The 20,613-nt window shown below is 40.5% G+C and overlaps 1 protein-coding gene across 1 annotated transcript in view; it reads right to left on the minus strand.

The window, feature by feature from the left end:
- Positions 1 to 12,027: 12,027 nt before the first annotated feature.
- The window catches only part of PKP4 (plakophilin 4), a 154,895-nt gene continuing 146,309 nt past the window's right edge, over positions 12,028 to 20,613 (minus strand). Inside the window, exon 23 of the mRNA XM_042458480.1 lies at positions 12,028 to 16,083. Within this exon, the coding sequence (XP_042314414.1) occupies positions 15,835 to 16,083 (249 nt within the window). The 3' untranslated portion in view covers positions 12,028 to 15,834. The remainder of the gene's footprint in view (positions 16,084 to 20,613) is intronic.

Genomic DNA, 20,613 nt, shown 5'->3' on the forward strand with positions numbered 1-20,613 from the left:
AATGTCAGGGATCTGAAGGGTTAAAACACAGCACTCAGGGAAATGCTTGATGTGTGTGTGTTTGGCCATGAGCATTCAGCAGAGTGACAAGACTGATCAGCACAGCTGAAGCTCATTGGCTCAAGGACACTTCAGTGCCCAAGTGCACGTAGCCATGGACGATGAAACATGTGTCTGGATTGCACAGGAGACACATGACATGGTTACACACCTGAACTCACTGGGTTTGGGAGACCACATGGTCTGGAGACTATATAAACCCAGGGGTTGCAAGGGATAGCTTGTGGGTTTGAAGTAGGAGTTGGATTGGTATGTTTTGGAGTTTTAGAGATCTGGTTTTGTATTATAGCACTGTTAATAAAGAGCACTTTGGGGACTTTGTTTCTCTGGTGGTTTATCAGAAGAAGCTACAGCATCGGTTTGCTGTGTGTCCCCGGAGGTTCCTGCATTGCTGCAGTTCCTGGAAGACATCCAGTTGCTGTCATCCCAATTGGACTTTGGAGCCACACTTCAGCTTCTGGAAATTGCCAGCTCTGCTACAAGGGTCTGATTTAACCCCATGACTCGTCTGAGTTGCTGACAGTGGTTGTTGGACCCCAGCAGTTGTGCTAACAAAAAAGAAGTATCCCACCACCTCTAATACAGGGTGAGATACACAGACATTAGACTAGTAACCACTTGATGACCATAATTTCTATGAATTCTTTTAATCCCCTAGATAGACAGACAGACAGATAGATTTATCAAGGTGAGCCAGTGTAGTATAGTGGCTTGAATGTTGCACCAGAACTTTCGGAGGACAGCATGTGAATCTCCACTTGGCCATGGAAAACCAACTGGGTGACGATGGCAAGTCACACTCTTTTGGCTTCAGAGAAAGGCCATGGTACCCCCAACACAGTTTGCCAAGAAAACCCTGTGATAGGTTGGGTTACCATAAGTCAGAAATGACTTGAAGGTTCATGAAAACAAATGGCATGCAGTCTGCAAAGATTGAGTGCCAACTGTAGTAAGTTGGTGGAATGAATTAATCTATGGATGATGATTGATTGGTAGAGAGAGAACAGGAGGCATGTTGGAATGGTGTGGTGAGAATGAGGAGAGTATGTCAGTGTGAGGTTTAGGATTTGGATGAAGGAACAGCCTTGTTCAGGTATTTGCCTTAACATGAATATGGCTAAAACTGAGGCCAAGGCATGACTATGTATACAAACTCTTCACCATTCAATGCTCCAAGCACCCGTACATGTTAGATCTTTGTGCACGTTGAGTACAATGTTCTGAAGAAGGCTCTATAGGTACCTTTGTCTGTGCCTGGACTATGTTAGCTACTATATTGATGGGCAGTGGCTTTCCATATGCTGGGGGATGGAATGTGGGAACCTCTGCATGTACTTTAACACTGAGACATGAACCCTCCTGATCAGAGACATTTATAACAAAATCTAATAGATATATGAGATTTACTTAGCAGTAGATCCCAATGTTTTCAGTGGTACTCATCCTGCCTCCTCTGCAGTTGCACTGAATTCCAGCTCTATGTACATAACTTTCCCAAATCCCCAAGTGAGACGAATAAAACAGTCCGAATGTCCACCTTTTACAAAGGAAAAATGGCCATTCAATGGACAAGTGCCAGTAAATGGAGCAGAGACACTACGACAAAAGTAAATTCCCCTCCTTTGTCCCTCAAAGCTTATCCAAAGCCCTTACCAATGTAAAGAGGAAGCTTGCTTTATTCCACTGAGTTTTCATCATTTGATTGCATGTAATTAGGTAATTTTGGTAGCTGAACTGTTTACAAATGCGGATTTGCTCCCTTGCAGTCAGTTGAAATAGTCACAAGAACAGCAGAACAATCATGTGAAGGATAAAGGGAGAATAGCAGTGCTGAGGCCAAGTCTCCAGTAGGGCTGCAATTTTAAAAAATGTTGGCTCTACGAGTGTGCCTTTAAGAGCACAAGTTTTTAGACTACAATTCCCAGAATCCCCCAAACCTCCAGTGGCCACCCAGGTTATGAATCATAGGCCCGTTCCGCACGGGCATAAAGTACGCCTTCTGCACGTACTAGAGTTAGAAAGGGGCGTCACTTCCTGACACCCCAACCCTAATACGCACAGACTTTATAATTTTATGACATGCTAATATTAAGCAGAGGGAACTTTCACCAATCACATTTCCCACTACGTTTCTGTGTTTCTGGTTATTGGGACATTGGTTGTTTCAAACTGGAATGTTATGGTCTAAATCCCATTATTGGTTCCTGGAGATCCACAGGTTATTTAAGTGCCATTGATATAACAAATCCACTGTAGTTGGGACTAGCAATTTGATTCGGGCCCAAGACTGTAATTGCTCTTTGCATGAGCAACCATATTTACTTTTAAAATAAATGGAGAGGGATCAAAAGCAAACTTAGCACGCCTCTTCTACCTGTTTACACCTCAGTAAGAAATAATGGCTAAAGGAAGGCCTGATTCTGTTGCTGCATACTAAACAGGATGCAAGCTAAGCTCTCCCTTTCTCTATTTTTCTGCTCTGCTATGTGTGAAGAAACTAGACAACTTTAAAAGGGAAACCAGCATCCCACTAATTAGATAAAAAATTACCCCCGTTCCTCTCCATTTTCTGTTAGCAAAGGCATGTTGAAGAAGAAAAAAGCCTTACACCCTCCTTTGGACAGGAAGAGAAGAAACACGATCCTATCAAACCCCCAAGCAATTTTCTGTGTTTAAACATTTATTCACGTTAATCCCCACTAATATACACAGATCATGATGGAACTATACTTCTCATGCATGGCTTCCGCTTAAACACTGGAGTACAAATACTCCTGTGGTTCTCTACTCCTTTGAAACACTGAAATAACAAAGCCCTTGAAGATGACCCTTTAACACCGAGATAAATCAAAATACTTTTAGTGGCTTTGGCAGGGAAATCTTTATCTTGAACTTCTTTCATTCTTATCTGCCCGCAAGGATTTGTTTGATTTAAGTAGTAGTTTAGATATTTTGTAGAAGGGACATTCTTAACAGTGTATACACTTCCAAAGTCTTCAGTCAATCCCTGATTAATGGACACAGAATCTGTAATTAAGCCACTGCCAGGAGGCTGTACATCCCATAGATAAATCTTCTCTCATCTGCCTTTTGTAGTTATTGGAAGGAGAGAAATCAACTTGATTTATCCTTACATTCACTTATTTCACTTTCATAATACATTGGAGGACACTTAGCATTATAATAGTTTGGAGAACAGAATTCCTTATCAGCTTCCTTACAAACATTCTTAAGGAAGTAACACTGTTGCCCACAATTGACAAAGGGGGTTCTTTGGGGTCCTTTTAAAAACATGGTCATCCCAGTAGCTATCACAAGCTCATTCTTCCTTTATTTTTCCCTCCAGAACAACCTTTTTATTTCCGAAGATCACTGCTTTCTTTATCTTATGTAACAGGACAGTTAACACATTCTCCAAAGTGACTGTGGAGGTGTCTGTCATTATATTTGCATATATCTTCTTGTCTTCAGAACCCCACACGGAAAAATCTGCAATCACATGGGAACGTTGACAGTGTCAGAAAGAATACCTTTATGTCTGAAAATATGTCAGTGGTATGCAAGGCACACAATTGTAAATATAAAAATAAAGTAAAATGCACAAATAACTTACAGAACAAGATGTGACAATGGCTTTAAATGATGTTAGGTAAACTCAAGGAGAACAGATCTACAATGCCTTGCAGAAGTATTCATCCACCTTTGCCTTTATTCACATTTTGTTGCGTTAAAGCCTAGAACTGGAATGTATTTAATTGGCATTGTTACCATGAGATGTATACAAGATAATCAATACTGTGAAGGTTTTTCAGTTACATGTATAACTGAGAAACCTTTTGGTGTAATCTTTACTTTGAAATTTTTTTTAAATAAAACTTCATTTTTTAAAAAACAAAATTCAATTAAAAATAACTGTGAAGGTGAAAAATAATTTTTATTGTGGAACACAAATTAAGTAAACAGAACTAAACTGGCTCTTGTTGGCTGCATAAGCTGTCCTACCTGTCCACCCCCAAGTCCACACTTGGTAGAAACACCCATGGCTGCGTTTGCAACTGAGCCTCCTTGGGCAGGTCTCAGCCTATTTTGCACTTCTGGGTTCTGCATTTTCTAGCCATTCTTCATGGCAAAATTGCTGCAGCTCTGTCAGTAACTTTCAACACTTGCTAAAATTTTTTAATTGAACTGAGGTCTGGGCTTTGCCTGGGCCATTCTAAGATATTCAGGTTTTTGTTTTTGTTCCTTTGGAGTGTTTAGAGTTGTAGTACTGAGGGAAAGTGAATCTTCACCCAGCCCTTCCAGACCAAAACAGGGCTTCATCCATTTTGCTCTCACTTCTGACATGTTTTCCAGTCTCTGCCAGGGAAAAGCATCCCCACTATAGGCTGTTGTCACCATGCTTCACTGTGGAGTGGTATTCTTGAGGCAATGAGTGTTGTAGGTTTTGTACAACAAAAAGCATCTTCTTCCATGGCCCAGCATTTTAATTTTTTTGATTCAAAAAGAGACAAAAGAGAACCAGATAGACCAGGGCACCTTTCTCTATTAGTTTGCTGTCTCTCCCACATCTCTTTTTTGCACCCCAGACAAGCTTTGATAATGGTTTGTTTTGGCAATGGGTTCTTCTCACTGCTGCTGTTGTGTGCCTTCAAGTTGTTTCCAACATATGGCAACCCTATCATGGGGTTTTCTTGGCACTATTTGTTCAGAAAGGGCTTGCCTTTGTCTTCCCCTGAGGCTGAGAGTGTGTGACTTGCCAGAGTCATAGTCCAAGGCTCAAACCACTAAGCCACACTGGCTCCTTCTCATTACTCTTCCATCAAGGCCAGCTTTGTGGTGCATCTGGATGATAATTATCTCATGGATGGTTTCACCCATCTCAGCTGCAGATTTCTCCTGCTTTTTCATAGTCACCATTCCTCTCATGGTTGCTTTTCTGGCTAATTCCCTCAGGCACTGTGTTTTGGTGGACAGCCTTCTCTCAGCAGTGTTGCAGATGAGTCACATTCTTTCCATTTTCTAAAAAAAGGTTTTAATGGTATTCCAGGGGATTCATAGTTTGAGATGTGTCTTTGTAAACCAAACTGGATTTCTGCTTCCATATAACTTTATCCCAGATGTGTTTTGATAGCTCTTTGGCCACTGTGATGACATTTGTTTAGATATATTCTTTGACAAACTCTCGGGCTTTCCAAAACTAGATGCATTTCCCCTGAGATCATGTACCTCTGAAAAGGCACACAGGTGGACATTATTTGATGACGTCTGTGGCATATGGAGGCAGTAGCAAAATGTTGCACCCTTTACCCTTCTCACTTGATTCCAGTATCTCCCCACTACTGCAGTTGATAATGGCCTCACTCACATCAACTCTTCCATCCCAAGCACTAATATTACAGTGCAAAACCAAACAAAACCTACTCTCCTACGTTAGTCCCTGGGTCATAGGCTGTGTCATTCTGTATGTCAAAATTCATGAGATTGAGACCTTGGGAGTATAAAAACTGTAGCGTAATGCAGTGTTTTGGCTCCTTGCCCAGGATTTTGGATCAGTTCTTGACTTTTTCTTGAAGAACACGGGATTATTTGACAACATGGTAGTAAAGTATTCAAATGCTGATCACAATAATAAAAGGCAATTTGCTAATCAGGGCCTCTATTTATAACTCATCTGAAGCATGCACCTTACAATCAAATTTCAGTTGAGGTTCCAAGGTAAAAAAAGTCTCAGGGTTTTGCTGAGTAATGAATGAGAAATCCATTTATAAGATGATTCAGGGATCACTATCAGAGAGCTCAAGATTTAAATGAAGAAAAGTTAATGAGATGTCTTCTTCTCTTTGACCTCCTGGTTCAGTTTTCCACATTATATTAATAATAGTAAAAACACATCCTTCATTTACTTCAGTGAAAGCATGACCTCTTTTCTTTCAGTCTTTTAAAAGCATGTGCAAAACTGTCTAGCAAAAAAGACCTACTGAGTTTGTCAGTTTGGAAAATTTCCACAGACTGCAATGAATCTAAATAGATTTGCTCAGATTATATTTTAATATTTTTTGGAAACACTCATGACTTGGAAAATGTTTACATTTAGCTGTGAGTTCAAAGTGGATGCCAGAGACAGACTCTGGCTAACAAACGAGAGAAGAATCATTAAAAATGAAAAGGATGTTATGTTACAGGAGAAAACCCTGTCCTTTTTGTACTGCTGCTCTCCATTTATAGCCTCCCTGTTCCCCAGCAGATAGAAATGTGCAATTACCGAGCATATAGCTTCAGCCATGCATCTTTTATGTTGGCCAAAATGAGTTCTTGCTGATAAAGCTACTATTAAATGTGTAAAACTAGTATAAGGGAAATGCTGTATATTTAGAAGAAACAAAACAGCTTTGCCCCTGACTAAAGCAAAATCTAAGAACAATATAGCTTTAGATCTCAAAATAGGTCTAGCTAGCTATCTCAAGTGGTGCTTAAGCAGACTGTGCTTCCAATTTAGAATTCTTCAGCAATGGAAAAATAGAAAGGGTTGAGGAAGGGGGGACCCCTATGTAGCAGGACTAGGGGTGTAATTCTTCATACATTTTATGAGCCAAGAGCAGGCACCAACAAATAATCTAAGCATTTTCCTCCTTGCTGTGAGAAAACCTCCTGCAGTTCGGGGCTGATTATACAGCAACAAACAAACAAACAAACAAACAAACCCCAAAAAACAAACAAAACAAAACACAAAGTGGTGGTTTTTTTGCATATTAACAGTATCTTCTATGCAAAACATTTTGTGCAGAACACATTTCCAGCATACAAAGCAGCATTTTCTGTGGAGAAATGTTTTTTGTGCAGAAAATGCTATTTTCTATGGAGGCAAGATGTCTCCTGAACAAAATGTTTTACTGTCTCTGTAAAAAAATAAAAATAAAAAGTCATTTTTTGGTTGCAAAGCAAGTCCTCACCTACAAAGCTTCTGGCCTGTCTTATGATTCTTTTTCTATTATTCTAAAAATCTGTTCAACCAGTTTTCAAATATTTGTTCCACCTCTAGGCTGGAGTCATTCCTGGTTTTTTTTACTGGTACATGGGGGGGGGGGGGGTTACTGTTTTGGGAAGCATCAGTAGAATATGTGTACTGCCAAATCCTCAAGTGTCAATGAGGAGTAGGCAGGGACTACTATTATGATACATCATGGGGATGACTTACAATAGATGTGCAAATTTTTGATTATGGTCTATCACATGAAGCTGCCAAAGTGGGATTACAGCAGGATAGTAGTGCCTATTACCTTATCACACAATGCTGTGTCTGTTCTGTAGCTGCTTTGTCTTCCGTCTGTTCCTGGAACTCTTCTTTTCATTGACGGGCAAAACCCATCAATGCGTCCTGATCGCACTGCTTTTACACTGTTGATTCACTTGTGATGATCTCCTCCCACTGCAGTTTCAATATGCAGGCAGTCACTTGATGCAACTGGGCATCATTATGCTCCTCTCTTCCTCTTCTCCCTTCCTCTACTTATTTCCAAGCAGGGTGTTTTCCCCTCAATTTTTTTAAACTTAATTGCTATGATTGCCTGTAAAAAAATGCAGACCAAAAGGCATACTGAGAAGAGCATAGGGCAGGAAAGCAGGGTTATGAAGGCTCTGGCATACAGAGGTCAGAGCCCGAGACTATAGTAGCACCCGGCACTTTTGAAGAGCTGGGCAAAAACGACTGTCCCCCAAAACCAATAACATTTAAACAAGGATATATTTATTGGGACAACCAAAATGTACAATTACATGTTGCAAACGTTGGAAGTCATACTGGCTTCTTCATCAGGCAAACAGGAAAAAGAAATTGAAGATGTTAGTCATAGGCCTGCATTTTCTGTTTCTCGACTTAGTTCAGATGGTAGGGAGGGCTATCTGCAGGCTAGCACCTCCCCCATTGGCTATGCCGTCACTGGTAGACTTATATTAATAAAGGTATTTTATTTTGATGTTATTGGATTTGTTATATGGCCAACATGGTTACTCCTAGATGCTTTTGTCCCCCATGTTTGCATTTCCTACATTGTGATTGTGGCATCCCAGCAGCCTGATGTGATAAAGTCCTAATAAATTTCAGATGCCATGTCCATGTCATGAAAGAAAAAAGAGGTGTTCTTCAGTTGCATGCCTCTTTACCTAGATATTCCCAAAAGTTTGAATATGAATGCTTTTTGGTATTTTAACACAGGAAAATGGTTCAGATTAGGTTAATTTGAAGCCTGGTATGTATGAATGTGAGATTTCAAAGGTATGCTCTTTGTGGGTTTTTATTGAATTTTGATTTGTATGTTGTTATTTGCCTCAACTTGGTGACATGAAGTGTGCTAATAATCCAGTTAAACTAAGAAACTGAGGCCTGATTCAAACTTTGCTCTCCCATGTTTTTATCCACAGTGAAATGGGCAGACACCAAAGTCAGGGATAGTTTTACATCTCTCTAGAGGGAAAAATGCAGGAATTTGTCTCCAGCTATTATACAAGATGCATAAAAAATACATCCACTGTTTTTGCCAGTTTCCCGTAACATCCTGGATGCTACACTAATTCATTCCAAGAGCTAATCTGGGAGAACAAAAATATTTCCCCAAGCATCACAAAATCTGAATATGCGGTGTTGTATATACTCACGGGAACGCCTCTCCCTAAATAATCCACCCCGCACTCTCAGAACATCTGGGAAGTTTTTATTAGAAGATCATAATACCAGGTTAATGAAAACTTCCCAAAGGGCGTTTACTGCTGCGGTCCCAAAATTATGGAATAGCCTACTGGAAGAGATCCGTCTTATCACTACCTTAGAAACCTTTAAGAAGGCACTCAAAATGAATCTCTTCCAGCGGGCTTATCCACCAGACTCCATATGGACAGGTTGCTTACCTATAATGCTATTTCTTTGAGTGGTCATCTGCGAATACATACAAATGAATCATACCAATGGATTCTACTGCACCTGCACAGTTTAGCTCGGAAACTTCTGGAATCATTGGGCAAAGTTTACTTTGCAACTTTTTGGCGGTAGCTCTGCCCATCCCATATAAGTCCCCTGCCATTCCGCTCTTTCCCCAGTTCCGGACTTTTACACCGCGTAAAGCAACAACGGAGTGAAACAGTAATGAGCAGGACACTGAGGGGAGGATGGGCGGGATTTGTATATATTCACAGATGACCACTCAAAGAAATACAATTACAGGTAAGCAACCTGTCCTTCTTCTTTGTGGTTCTTTGCGAATCATACAAATGGATTAGACTGACAAGCTTAGATCAGTGGAGGAGGGAGTGTCATGACACAGTTAGGTTCAAACAACATTATGTTTATTAAACAACAAATAAACTGTTGAACCAAGCAATACCTTGTTTGAGCATTCTTAAAAAGTACCTTAACATTCAAGTATCTCAGGTAACCAAACATTGAATTCGAATGTAATGAGATTAATCATAACACAAAGGCATTGGTCAAAGTGTCACGTCATATCAATGAATTTCAATTAAAGCACCAAGTGAACAATTACAGTTGGTCCTGCTTATAACACGGATTTTTTATACACGGATTTAAGCATACACGGTTTGAAAATGTTCCAAAAAAGTATACATTTACCTTGATGTTCCATTGTTTATTAGGGACACCATTTTGCTATGTCATTATACTTAATGGGACTTGAGCATACACGGATTTTGTTATACACGGGGGATCTTGGAACCAAACCCCAGTGTATAACAAGGATCCACTGTACATAGATTGCAGTGCAACACTGCAGACGGAGGTGAAAGGACTCGTCTATAAAGGGCCGCTGTAAGACAGGTCTCCCTGTTCTTCCTGGCCTGAGGAGTCATGGATTTGTAAAGGGCACAAACCCTGGGGTTGGGTGCCTCTCCTAGGCAAAGGAGACAAGTGGAATGAGGATCCTGTTCAGGGATCTTGCCTCCGCAACTAACACAATTCATGAAAGTAGCCATACGAAATCCAGCAAGCGGAATCAAAGTCAAACGAAGATCCGATGGTCAACAAACACGGGGGAAATCAGATAGAGAATGGTCAATCAAGCCAATAGGTCAAATTCCAAAAAACACACGAGCAATTCCAGTGAAGTTCCATGAGCAGCTAACACAGTGGAAAGAGCGGGAAGGCAGGGGACTTATATGGGATGGGCAGAGCTACTGCCCAAAAGTTTCAAAGTAAACTTTGCCCATTGATTCCAGAAGCTTCCGAGCTAAACTGCGCAGGTGCAGTAGAATCCATTTGTATGATTACCAGAGACTACGAAGAAGAAAAAAAGTTATGATGATTGCTCCATTTTTGACTATGATTGTTGGCTAATTGAATTGCTATTTTAGAGAACTAATAGGAATGTTGGTTAATTCACTATTAGTGTTTTATTGATTGTATTTTGTATTATGTAACATTTTAATGATGTAATCCCACCTCGATTCATGGAAGAGGCGAGAAATATAAATAAACATCATCATCATCATCATCATCATCATCATCATCATCATTATATGTTGCAGTGAATATGAAAACATTGTCACCGTGAATGTTCACAGTCCCTGATTAATTTTGTGAATGTATCTGAAAACAGAAACACCCCCCTTTTCAGATACAAAGAATTCTGGGTATCATATTTAAGTGTCTTCCAACATTCACTGGTATATTTTTGTTTGGAGACATTCACAATAATCATCAGTAAGTCAGCATTCACATGTAAATGTCAACATTTGCTGCAACATGAACATTATTGATTCAGGATGAAAATTTTATAGACATGACATTTATTGCTCTCTAATATTTATATGGTAACACTCTTGTTGAGAAAGCACTTTAGATAGCAGCAATATCTCACTTTTGACACAAACAATCACACTTGCTTTTATCTTTAAGTGTTTGAGGTTGTTTGAAGCAATCTTTACAACATACAAGAGAGAGGCTGCCATTTTGGCATTACAGTCCGCCCTTGGCTTAAGCGGGGGATGAATGGGACTTGTGCATGCAGCGGTGTGGCAGCATGCACACTTCCCATTCTTCCGAATGGGACGTGCCGCCCCTTGCACTCCCGCACGGCTTTCATCATATCCTGAAAGCCGCGTATAACGCGGGCGCACTGTAGTTTTGCGTACAATTTATCCATCATGCCTAAAGTTCTTTTACTTTTGCTCCAGCAGACAACATTGAATAAACCTGATCTCATGCAGTTTCAGAAGATAACCAAATCTGCGAATCCAGGTTTCCAGGTAGGGCTAGGCAACAATCCTGCTTGAAACCTTGGAGAGCCACTACTGCTACTCAGTGTAGACAATACTAGGCTTGATGGACCAAGGGTCTGACTCAGTATAAGGCAGCTTCTCGATTTCCTACAACTCAAATAAAATGGAAATTATTTTTATGCATTATCTCAGACCAGCAATTCTCTGTGTTTAAATTGTTAAGAACAACTGGGGAGTGGAGTGGAGAACTGTGGTTGCTGCCTAAAGCTCCTTGGAATAATGAAATAAGTATGAACTGTGAGATTGAAGGAAGCTTTCTGCCATGGACCTGATGCAGTGGTGTCTGAACTACAAAAGCATATGTCATAATCAATTTGCTCCGCTTTCATGGTGCCAGAAGAGTCTGTTGTTGCAACAGAGAATACATCACATTGACCCACCCCCAATACAGATATAGGATTGCAACGAAAGCAGGAAGGACTTACCCAACATGGTTCAGAGGAGGCTCCTCTTCTGATGATGGAGAGCTAGGTAGTTTCGCAATTAAGAGCTTGGTCTGTGAGCTAGGAAGTCCTCATTCAAATATCATGTCATGAACTGATTATATTAGGCAAGTCATCTCTTAGCCTCAGCTCTTCATCTGAAATATGGGAATGATCATAACACTGTTCCACCTGACTTGTTCCAAGTATTAGTGAGGTAATATATGCAAGGCACTTGAAAAATGAGGAAGAGGACTATATGTAAATACCAAAATCTGTTTTATTATCCAAAATACAAGCACATTGTGCAGGAAAGTATATTTTCAGGATTGGGCTATTCATGTCAGTTAATTTTTAGCCACCTGTCAAATTCTTTCCACAACATAGACTGTGGTTTAATGGAAAGGGCCAGTAACCCATTAACAAGCAGAACAAAATTTCATGACATTTTGGGAGGATGAGTGTGGATGCATTATCATTGCAACCCCATATAAGTTAGCATGGGTAACTCTCTTGGCCCCATCCTTTGAGCAGTGGTGGTAGATTTATTTATTCTCTTTATCATATACTATTTACAGAAAGGTAGTTTATACAAAAGAACACAGAACTAATACAATTACTGTTTTAATAACATTGTTGGTCTAGTTTTTAAGATATTCAAAAACATCACAAATTTGGGGGTGATTTTAGTATTCCATCCTTTGACACAAATTGAAAATAGCAACTTGTCAGAATGGCCTGGAAAGGATATGAATATTGGATGGATCAACTTTCCTCTACCCTCCTGATAAACTTTATAGTAAAATACCATGTACTGTACATTTGTGCATCCTCAGAAGAACAGGTACAGAGTCTTATGTCATATTGTCCTTCCAGCAACTGAGATTGCATCGCATTATAGCACGCTAGTGTCAAAGCTACGCAATATTTTGAAATAGTTTTGTAAGTTACAGGCACTGTGCATAATGTTAGGGATTTTTATCTGGGGAATTAAAGGTGAGTTGATGTAGTTTGCTTGAACCAGTGGTTCTCTCTGTGACCCAGCTTCTTTACCTAATTAGAAGCTGATCTTGTGAATTCTCCATTTGGGATAATAATCAATGAAAAAATGAACATAAATATGAAATAGTTATTGATAACTATTAAACTTTAAAAAGAAACAGGTAAAAGATTTTGGCTTATTTCCCCAAACCATACAGTCATCAGAGAATCTAAGTGTGAGTTTACAGAATATTGTGTCTCCCTTTTCATATTGTGACATCCTACTTTCCAAAAGAGCATTTCCCCAGTCCAAAGGCTGTCAGCAGTAACAACTGTTTTTCTTGACTGTAATTGTTCCCACTGGAGAGATCAACATGTGAATTTACTCCTGCATTAAAATGGAAGGTGGAGAGAGAACCAAAACACATTGAATAGAAAAAAATTGAAACTTGCCATTATATTTCATTTGTGTAATTAAAATGTTGCATGATCCAGAAAGTATATAAATTATACAGTCAATTTGAACACTATAGAAAGTAATGTTGAAAGGCGGCAGAACACCTTGAAGTGAACCAATTAATGGATCCCAGACTAGAAAAGAAACACAACACATAATACGCAGAATAACTCCCTGAAGTGTCTGTGGGATGAATTTAGACGGCTGCTTCTCCCCATCAACAATAGTGCAGAACAGGAAGACATACCATTTTATGAGTTTATACTTGATGATTTTGACCATACATCTTGTGCTGATTTTGCTAGCCAATTGTTTGGCATTGTGATTAAAACAGTAAAGGAATCTTCATAATTGAAGAATAAATATGTAAATACATAAATTAACATTTAATCCACATCTTGTGGATTCAGTCCCATCAGAAACTGCTATTAAAAGACAATTGTTTTAATTTTTTAAGTGGTTTTGTTTCTTTTATCAATACATTTCCCAGAGGTAGATGGTAGACAGACATTACAAATAGAGAAATGCAAGAAAAGACTAAGTTGACTGAGGATAAAAATGTCCTACTATGACCTATATGTTTGTTCCACACATTACTCACTACTCATCCACTGCCCATTCAGGAAAAAAAAACTTGTTTTCCCTACCTTGGACTTCCAACGTGATTCTTGAGCTCTTGTCCATAATCAAATGCCCTTGAATGGCTTTGCTGCTCCCTGATGCAGGCTGACAAGTCAACAGTGTGAGCCTGGAAAATCAGGTTACTATTGATGAAGCTGAATACTGAAACAGCTTTCTGGACCAAGTTGTGAGCTTCATCATGCCACATTCTAAAGAAGTGGTGGGAACCATGGAGCCTTCTTGATGTTGATGTTGAATGGCAGCTCCCAGTGTTCTCCACTATTGGTTATGCCTGTTGGGAGCTGCAGTCCAACATCTGGAAAACCACATGATTCCCAATCCTCTTGTAAAGACACAGCTTATAATTTAAGCCCTTTTACAAAGGGCACCACTCCAATGACGGGGTATTCATAAAAGCAACAACATAAAAGATTTTGCACCTATGATACTGTATAGAAGAAATCACTAACCTTCAGAACAAATTATTTACAGATTTTTTTTGTTTATATATCAAAGAAAATTACCAGGGCTTGGTCTGAAGGCACAGGATAGAAACATTTTGCGCAAGCTTTATGGGATCTGGTGGGTGCCTCGCTGGGGACAATGTCCTTGCCTAGGATAGCAGGAATGCTATGTTCGATTCAGTGGACTAGGGGTAGAATATAAATTCATTTTGTAGGTATGATTTAAAGCAACAATAAGTATAGGTAAATAGCCAGGAATTAAGAACAGTTTCCACTAACCCTTTGGAAACACAGATAATTTAGTTCCTTTACGTCTCCTCAGTGTCTGTGGAGTTAATCTTGAATTCTTCCTGTAGAAAACTTCCAGTACAGATGTAGATAAACAACAAATAAATCCACATTAATTAGTACTGTGGTCTAAAGGTTTAGCTGTTACTAGTGTGCTAGGAGGAAAATGAATGCAGTCAATTAATACTCATTTATAAAAGCATTATAAATGAAGTAAGAGGAATATGCGCCAGGTGGACAGATTATTGAAGGGAAAAATAAGTGAAATGAACTTTATTCTGCTTCTTAATTTTGGAAGATAAAAAACACAATGAACTGTGAAAGGTACTGGACTCATGAATATGAACTCCACAAAACTGAGAAAGTGGTCAAATGCTTGGATATATATTTAACCTTATTTTACAACTCACAACAAGCATTTACATCTGCTGTATTTGTTCATTAACAATAAACATGGAAAATAAAAAATGAACAGGGAATTACGTTCCATGGATGAAGCATCCACATTTATTTTTTCCCCCAACAGGCATTAAAAATGGCAGTGAATTATTCTGTGAAAGAGGCAGGGAATGAAAAAGGTGCAGATATACTGGACAGAAGTTTGTGCTTCAAAATTACACCATTCCTTTTAAAAACAAAATGATATTTATTTATAACAGTTGCTTGTATGGTCTTTTGCCCCCTTTCAATCTCTCTCAGTCTCTTCCTCTTTTTAAAAGATGTCTGTTTTAAAATGACACACGGCATTACAAATGATGGCACTTCCAACCAATGTGGCATTTCCATATTTACACCAACTAAAAAGAAATTTACAGGACATGATAGCATACAATCTTGACATTTAGTAGTAGCAGTAAAACAAGAAGGGCATCCAGTTTTTTCTGTACAAACTATGAGAACAAGACTTTTATTCACATTTTTTTTAAAAAAAATCATCTGTAATTTGATCTGACCTACACATTTCCCAAATCCATTTTCCCCTCAATTCTCAAACCTTTTGTCACATTGCCCACACCTTCACCAGACTATAGGGACTACAAGTAACTAGGTCTAACATCTACAAAGAGCAAAATTCTCCCTTTCCATATTTTCTCCCATCTTCCAAATACTCTCCCGGGGGGGGGGGGAGCTCTTCCTTGGTTTCCTTCTTTGTAATTCACTTTCACATTTCTCCCTCAAAACAACAAGCTCATCACTCAATCTCTTCTCAAGCAAAATTAGAAAGATAACGGTTTTCCTTTTTTGTGATTTTCTAATGCTACACCCATGAGTCTGGTGACCCAGGGTATTGTTCTGCTCTATAAGAAGGTCGCCTGGTGGAATAGAAGTCTACATAGTTTGTGGTTGATTTCAGTCCATACTGTGTCGTATAATCTGCAGTAGCTGGGAAGTGGACACGGTCATCAAAGTATGGATCTTCATAGCTATGTGGGGACTGTAAATATAACCTGTATGCATCATAGTTCTTTCTGTTGGAATCATCTTGGCTGTAGTACAACTGCTGATGCTATTGAGAAAATGAAACAGACAAACAAAAGCACACCTCAATTTAGTTCACTTTTTAAAAGAGCGATGTAATAGATCACCATGCGTAGTGGTATCCATTCAGGTGAGCATGGACTGCACAACATCATATTGTATACAAAAGCATTTCAAAACTATGTCCTCAGCATCTTTTAGATCCAGAATTTTAGTGGGTACAACTCTGGGCCCACAAAATTTTCAGATTAAAATAGGTAACTATACATGCCATATGAGTATAAAAATGTCTCAGTGGAAACCCCTTGTCTGTGAAGTTAAGTGATGAGAGCCTTGACCTATCGAAATTTGTTTTTGTGACAACAGCATTATAGACATTGCCACTGAATAGGACATTTTCATAAACATGTAGAATATGAATATATTTTCAGAAACTAAACAAGAACAGCTTATCAAGATTTCAAATGCAATCCAGATATAAAAGAATAATGCAAATTAAATAGCACACCATGGAAGAACACTGGAAATATTTCCATGAGTTTTTTGGTTCTAACAATGGCAGGGATAAATACCATAGTAAAATGTGGGCTAGACAATGCAACTATTGGGTGGATTAATAATTGGTTGACCAGCCAAACTCAAAGGGTGCTCAGCAATGGCTTCTATTCATCTTGGAGAGAAGTGAGCAGTGGGGTGCTACAGGGTTCTGTCCTGAGCCCAGTGCTATTCAACATCTTCACCAGTGACTTGAACGAAAGAATAGAGGGCATGCTTATTACATTTGCAGATGGCACCAGGTTGGGAGGAGTAGCTAATACCCCAGAGGACAGGGTCAAAATTCAGAATGACCTTAACAGATTAGAAAGCTGGGCCAAAACTAACAAAATGAACTTCAATAGGAAAAAAATGTAAGGTGTTGCACTTAGGAAGAAAAAATGAAATACAAAGATATAGGATGGGGACACCTGGTTTAACAACAATACACGTGAAAGGGATCTACGAGTTGTAATAGACCACAAGCTGAACATAAATCAACAGAGTGATGTTGCAGCTAAAAAGGTCAATGTAATTCTAGGCTGCATCAATGTAAGTATAGCATCTAGATCAAGGGAATTAATAGTGCCACTCTATTCTGATTTGGTCAGGCCTCACCTGGAATACTATGTCCAGTTCTGGGCACCACAATTCAAAAAGTATGTGGAGAAGCTGGAGTGTGTCCAGAGGAGGGTGACCAAAATGGTGAAGGGTCAGGAAATAATGTCTTATGAGGAGAGGCTTGAGGAACTGGGTGTGTTTAGCATGGAGAAGAAATGATTGGAAGGTGATGTGGTAGCCCTGTTTGGATATTTCAAGGGGTGTCGTGCTGAGGATGGGACAAGCTTGTTTTCTGCTGCTCCACAGAATAGGACCTGGTTCAATATATGCAAGGTACAGGAAAAGACATTGAAAATTCCACCTAACTTCCTGATAGTAAGACCTATTGGATAGTGAAATCCACTTCCTCGGAGTATGGTGGAGTCTCCTTCTTTGGAGGTCTTTAAACTGAGGGTGGGTGGCCATCTGTTGAGGGTGCTTTAATTGTGAGTTCCTGCATGGCAGGGGGTTGGACTAAATGGCCCTTGTGGTCTCTTCCAACTCTATGATTCTATGATTATTTGTAAGTGATTGTCCATCATTCTTATTGCCATCTGCATAGTTTTAGTAATACAGTGGTACCTCGGGATACGAAATACCCAGGTTACGAATTTTTTGGGATACGAATAAATCCCATAGGGATTTATTGTTTCGGGTTACGAAAGTTTTGTCGGGTTATGAAAAAACTCCGGCGCTGTTTTAAATGGAGCCGCGGCGCAGCCGCGGCTTTTTTTCCCCATTAGCGCCTATGGCAATTCGGCTTACGAAGGTTTTTCGGGTTACGAAATTAGCCGCGGAACGAATTAATTTCGTAACCCGAGGCACCACTGTATATGAAAGCCAGGTATATGACAAGATCTGAAGTGAATTATACAAGTTATCAACCATCTCCCTGTCTGTTATCCTGTGGTGAATGCAGGGTTGAAACACTGAAGATCTCCAGAAAGCAACTGCAGCCCATCCAAAATTAACTACTTGTTAACCATTTTTCTTCTGTAGTTTTCCAAGCTGCATTTTAGAGAACATTTTTGCTGTCTCCTCCTTTGAGAAACCATTGCTCTGCTGAGGCAGCCAGAAAATTCCAAATGCATTAGAGAATCTTTCATTACTGTTACATTTATTCCTACTGCTTAAGTTAACCTCAGTAATTGCATTAATCTTTACAAAATCTAGTTTAATGCCTGAAAATGTTTTATCTTTCACTTTTCATTAACTGAGATCAGTTGATCAAACCTATCCTTTTAGGTTTCTTGCTTTCTATGAAGGTTTCCATTATTCATCCCCTTGGATCCTTTTTATTTTTCTGTCAATTTTCCAACATATGTTCTGTGTAAAACTTTGGCTGATATTATGTTTGTAACTTCACACAAAGCAATGTATGACACCCCCCTGATGATTTTGTAAACCCTGATTTTTTTCTGAGTATAGTTCTTCATGCAGACAAAACACTACCATCTACACAAGAGGATAGTGTTAGGAGGTATAGTAGCACCCCTAGGCTTGCCATATCCTGCCTGGGGGTGGGACTTTCCTGGTTTGGGGTGGGTCCACACGGTCCTGCCCTGGTTTGGCCCCGCCCCCGGGACAACTCCCTCCCAGTGAGGGCCTGGAGGCTGGGGCTTGGGAGAAGCTGTCCCCAGGCCCCTTTGGAGGCCTTGGAAGCGGCTCCGCGATTGCGGAGCACTCCTCCAAGGCTTCTGGGGCTTGGGAGCAGCTGTCCCCAGGCCCCAGGGAGGCCTTGGAAGCTTCTGCACGGTTCCCGCCCGCCTAGCTCCGTCCCCATTCAAGGTCCCGGTTTGGGCTCCCCTCAGGCCCTGCCTTCCTCTCCTGTGTGCTGGGAGGTGGTGGACTGCTCAGCTCCTCAGTCCCCATTGGCCAGATTCACAATAAGAGGGAGGAGCTGCAGTCTGCAGCAGTCTATTCAGGCCTGTGCAGCACTCGCGCGCGCAATTTAAACCTAGGAGAGAGAAGGAGCAGGGAGTGAGACACACAGAAGAGAGAAGGAGAGAGGAGCAGAGCAGCAGCAGAGGAAACAGGAGGATGGAGTGGAGGCAGTAGAAAGAAAGAGCAGAGAAGATGGAGAGCAGAGAGGAGACGGAAGGAAGAAGGACCAGAGAGAGGAGGAGACACAGAAGAAAGAAGGATTAGAGAATAAGGAGAGCCCAGAGCAGAGGAGGCAGAAGAAGGTGGGCTGGGCTGAGGGGTGGCTGGCCCTGGGTCTTGCTGCCACTCGGCAGCCTCTGTTGAGGGTAGGGGAGGGGCCCATTCCCACCGAGGAACGCCACCATTTCAGGCTTTCTAAGCCTCTGCTTAGACTAAATCAAGCTGTGGCAACGTGGAAAATCTGGTTTGGATGGGGCAGGGACTGTTGCTTTAAATGCTCATGGCTGCAGGGATGTGGGGGAATCTGGTCTGGATGGGGCAGGGACTGTTGCTTTAAATGCTGATACCTTTACAGCACCAACCAAAATGCACAAAACATATGATGCAAGCTTTCAAAGCGCTACTGACTTCTTCATCAGGCAAAAGTGTTAAAAAACCAACAGGAGAAACAAAGAAATGATGTTGTTGGAATCATAGGCCTATATTATGTGAAGATATTGTTAGTTGTTCTTAGTGTAGATCAGGGGTAGGCAACCTGCGGCCCGCGGGCCGAATGCAGCCCGGCAAGGCCTTGGGACCGGCCCCAGCCGAGTCCTGCCGCCGATTGCCGCCAGGGCCTTTGGGGGGCAATTGTCTATAGAAGCCTCAGAAACATGCATTTATATTAACAGTTTTTTAAAAATCAGCAAATTTTTTTGCGTGTCCTCCATTTTTTTTTTTAAAAAGTGTCTTCCATTTGAAAATGTTGTCCTACATTTGTCCTGGTTTATTTATATATTTAATTTTTTTTAAAAAAATCATTTAATTATTTATTTTTTGGCTCCCCCCCCCCCTCCCGTTGTCTGAGGGACAGCAACCCGGCCCCCAGCTCAAAAAGATTGCCTACCCCTGGTGTAGATGGTAGAGACAGAGGGATAGCCAGAGGCCTTTCCTCCTTTTTTGCTAAATCTGAAACTGAGAGCCAATCCACTTCCACTACTTGTTAAATCACCTTGATATGTTAAATATGCATAGCCATGTTAAACCATGTTAAGAGTTAAACCCAAAGAGTTTGGTTATGCAATAAGCTTCTGAAATATGCAAGAGGCTGTCAGGGATGATGGGAGTTGTAGCTCTTCACCTCTGGCTTGAACTCACCACCTGGTTGTGCACCGCGCTGACCAGTTTTGGCCAGTGGTTATAGCTTAGCAGAGTTACAGAGAACAGGCTGAAGACCCTGACAAACTCTCCAAGCCTTCTCACTCTTGCTTCCACAGAAGTCTTCACCCTTCTTCAGGATCCAGCTGGCTCTTGTAGCTTCACCCAAGACACCAGACCACTC

This window comes from Sceloporus undulatus, chromosome 1 (genome assembly GCF_019175285.1).
Source record: "Sceloporus undulatus isolate JIND9_A2432 ecotype Alabama chromosome 1, SceUnd_v1.1, whole genome shotgun sequence".
Taxonomy (NCBI): Eukaryota; Metazoa; Chordata; class Lepidosauria; order Squamata; family Phrynosomatidae; genus Sceloporus; species Sceloporus undulatus.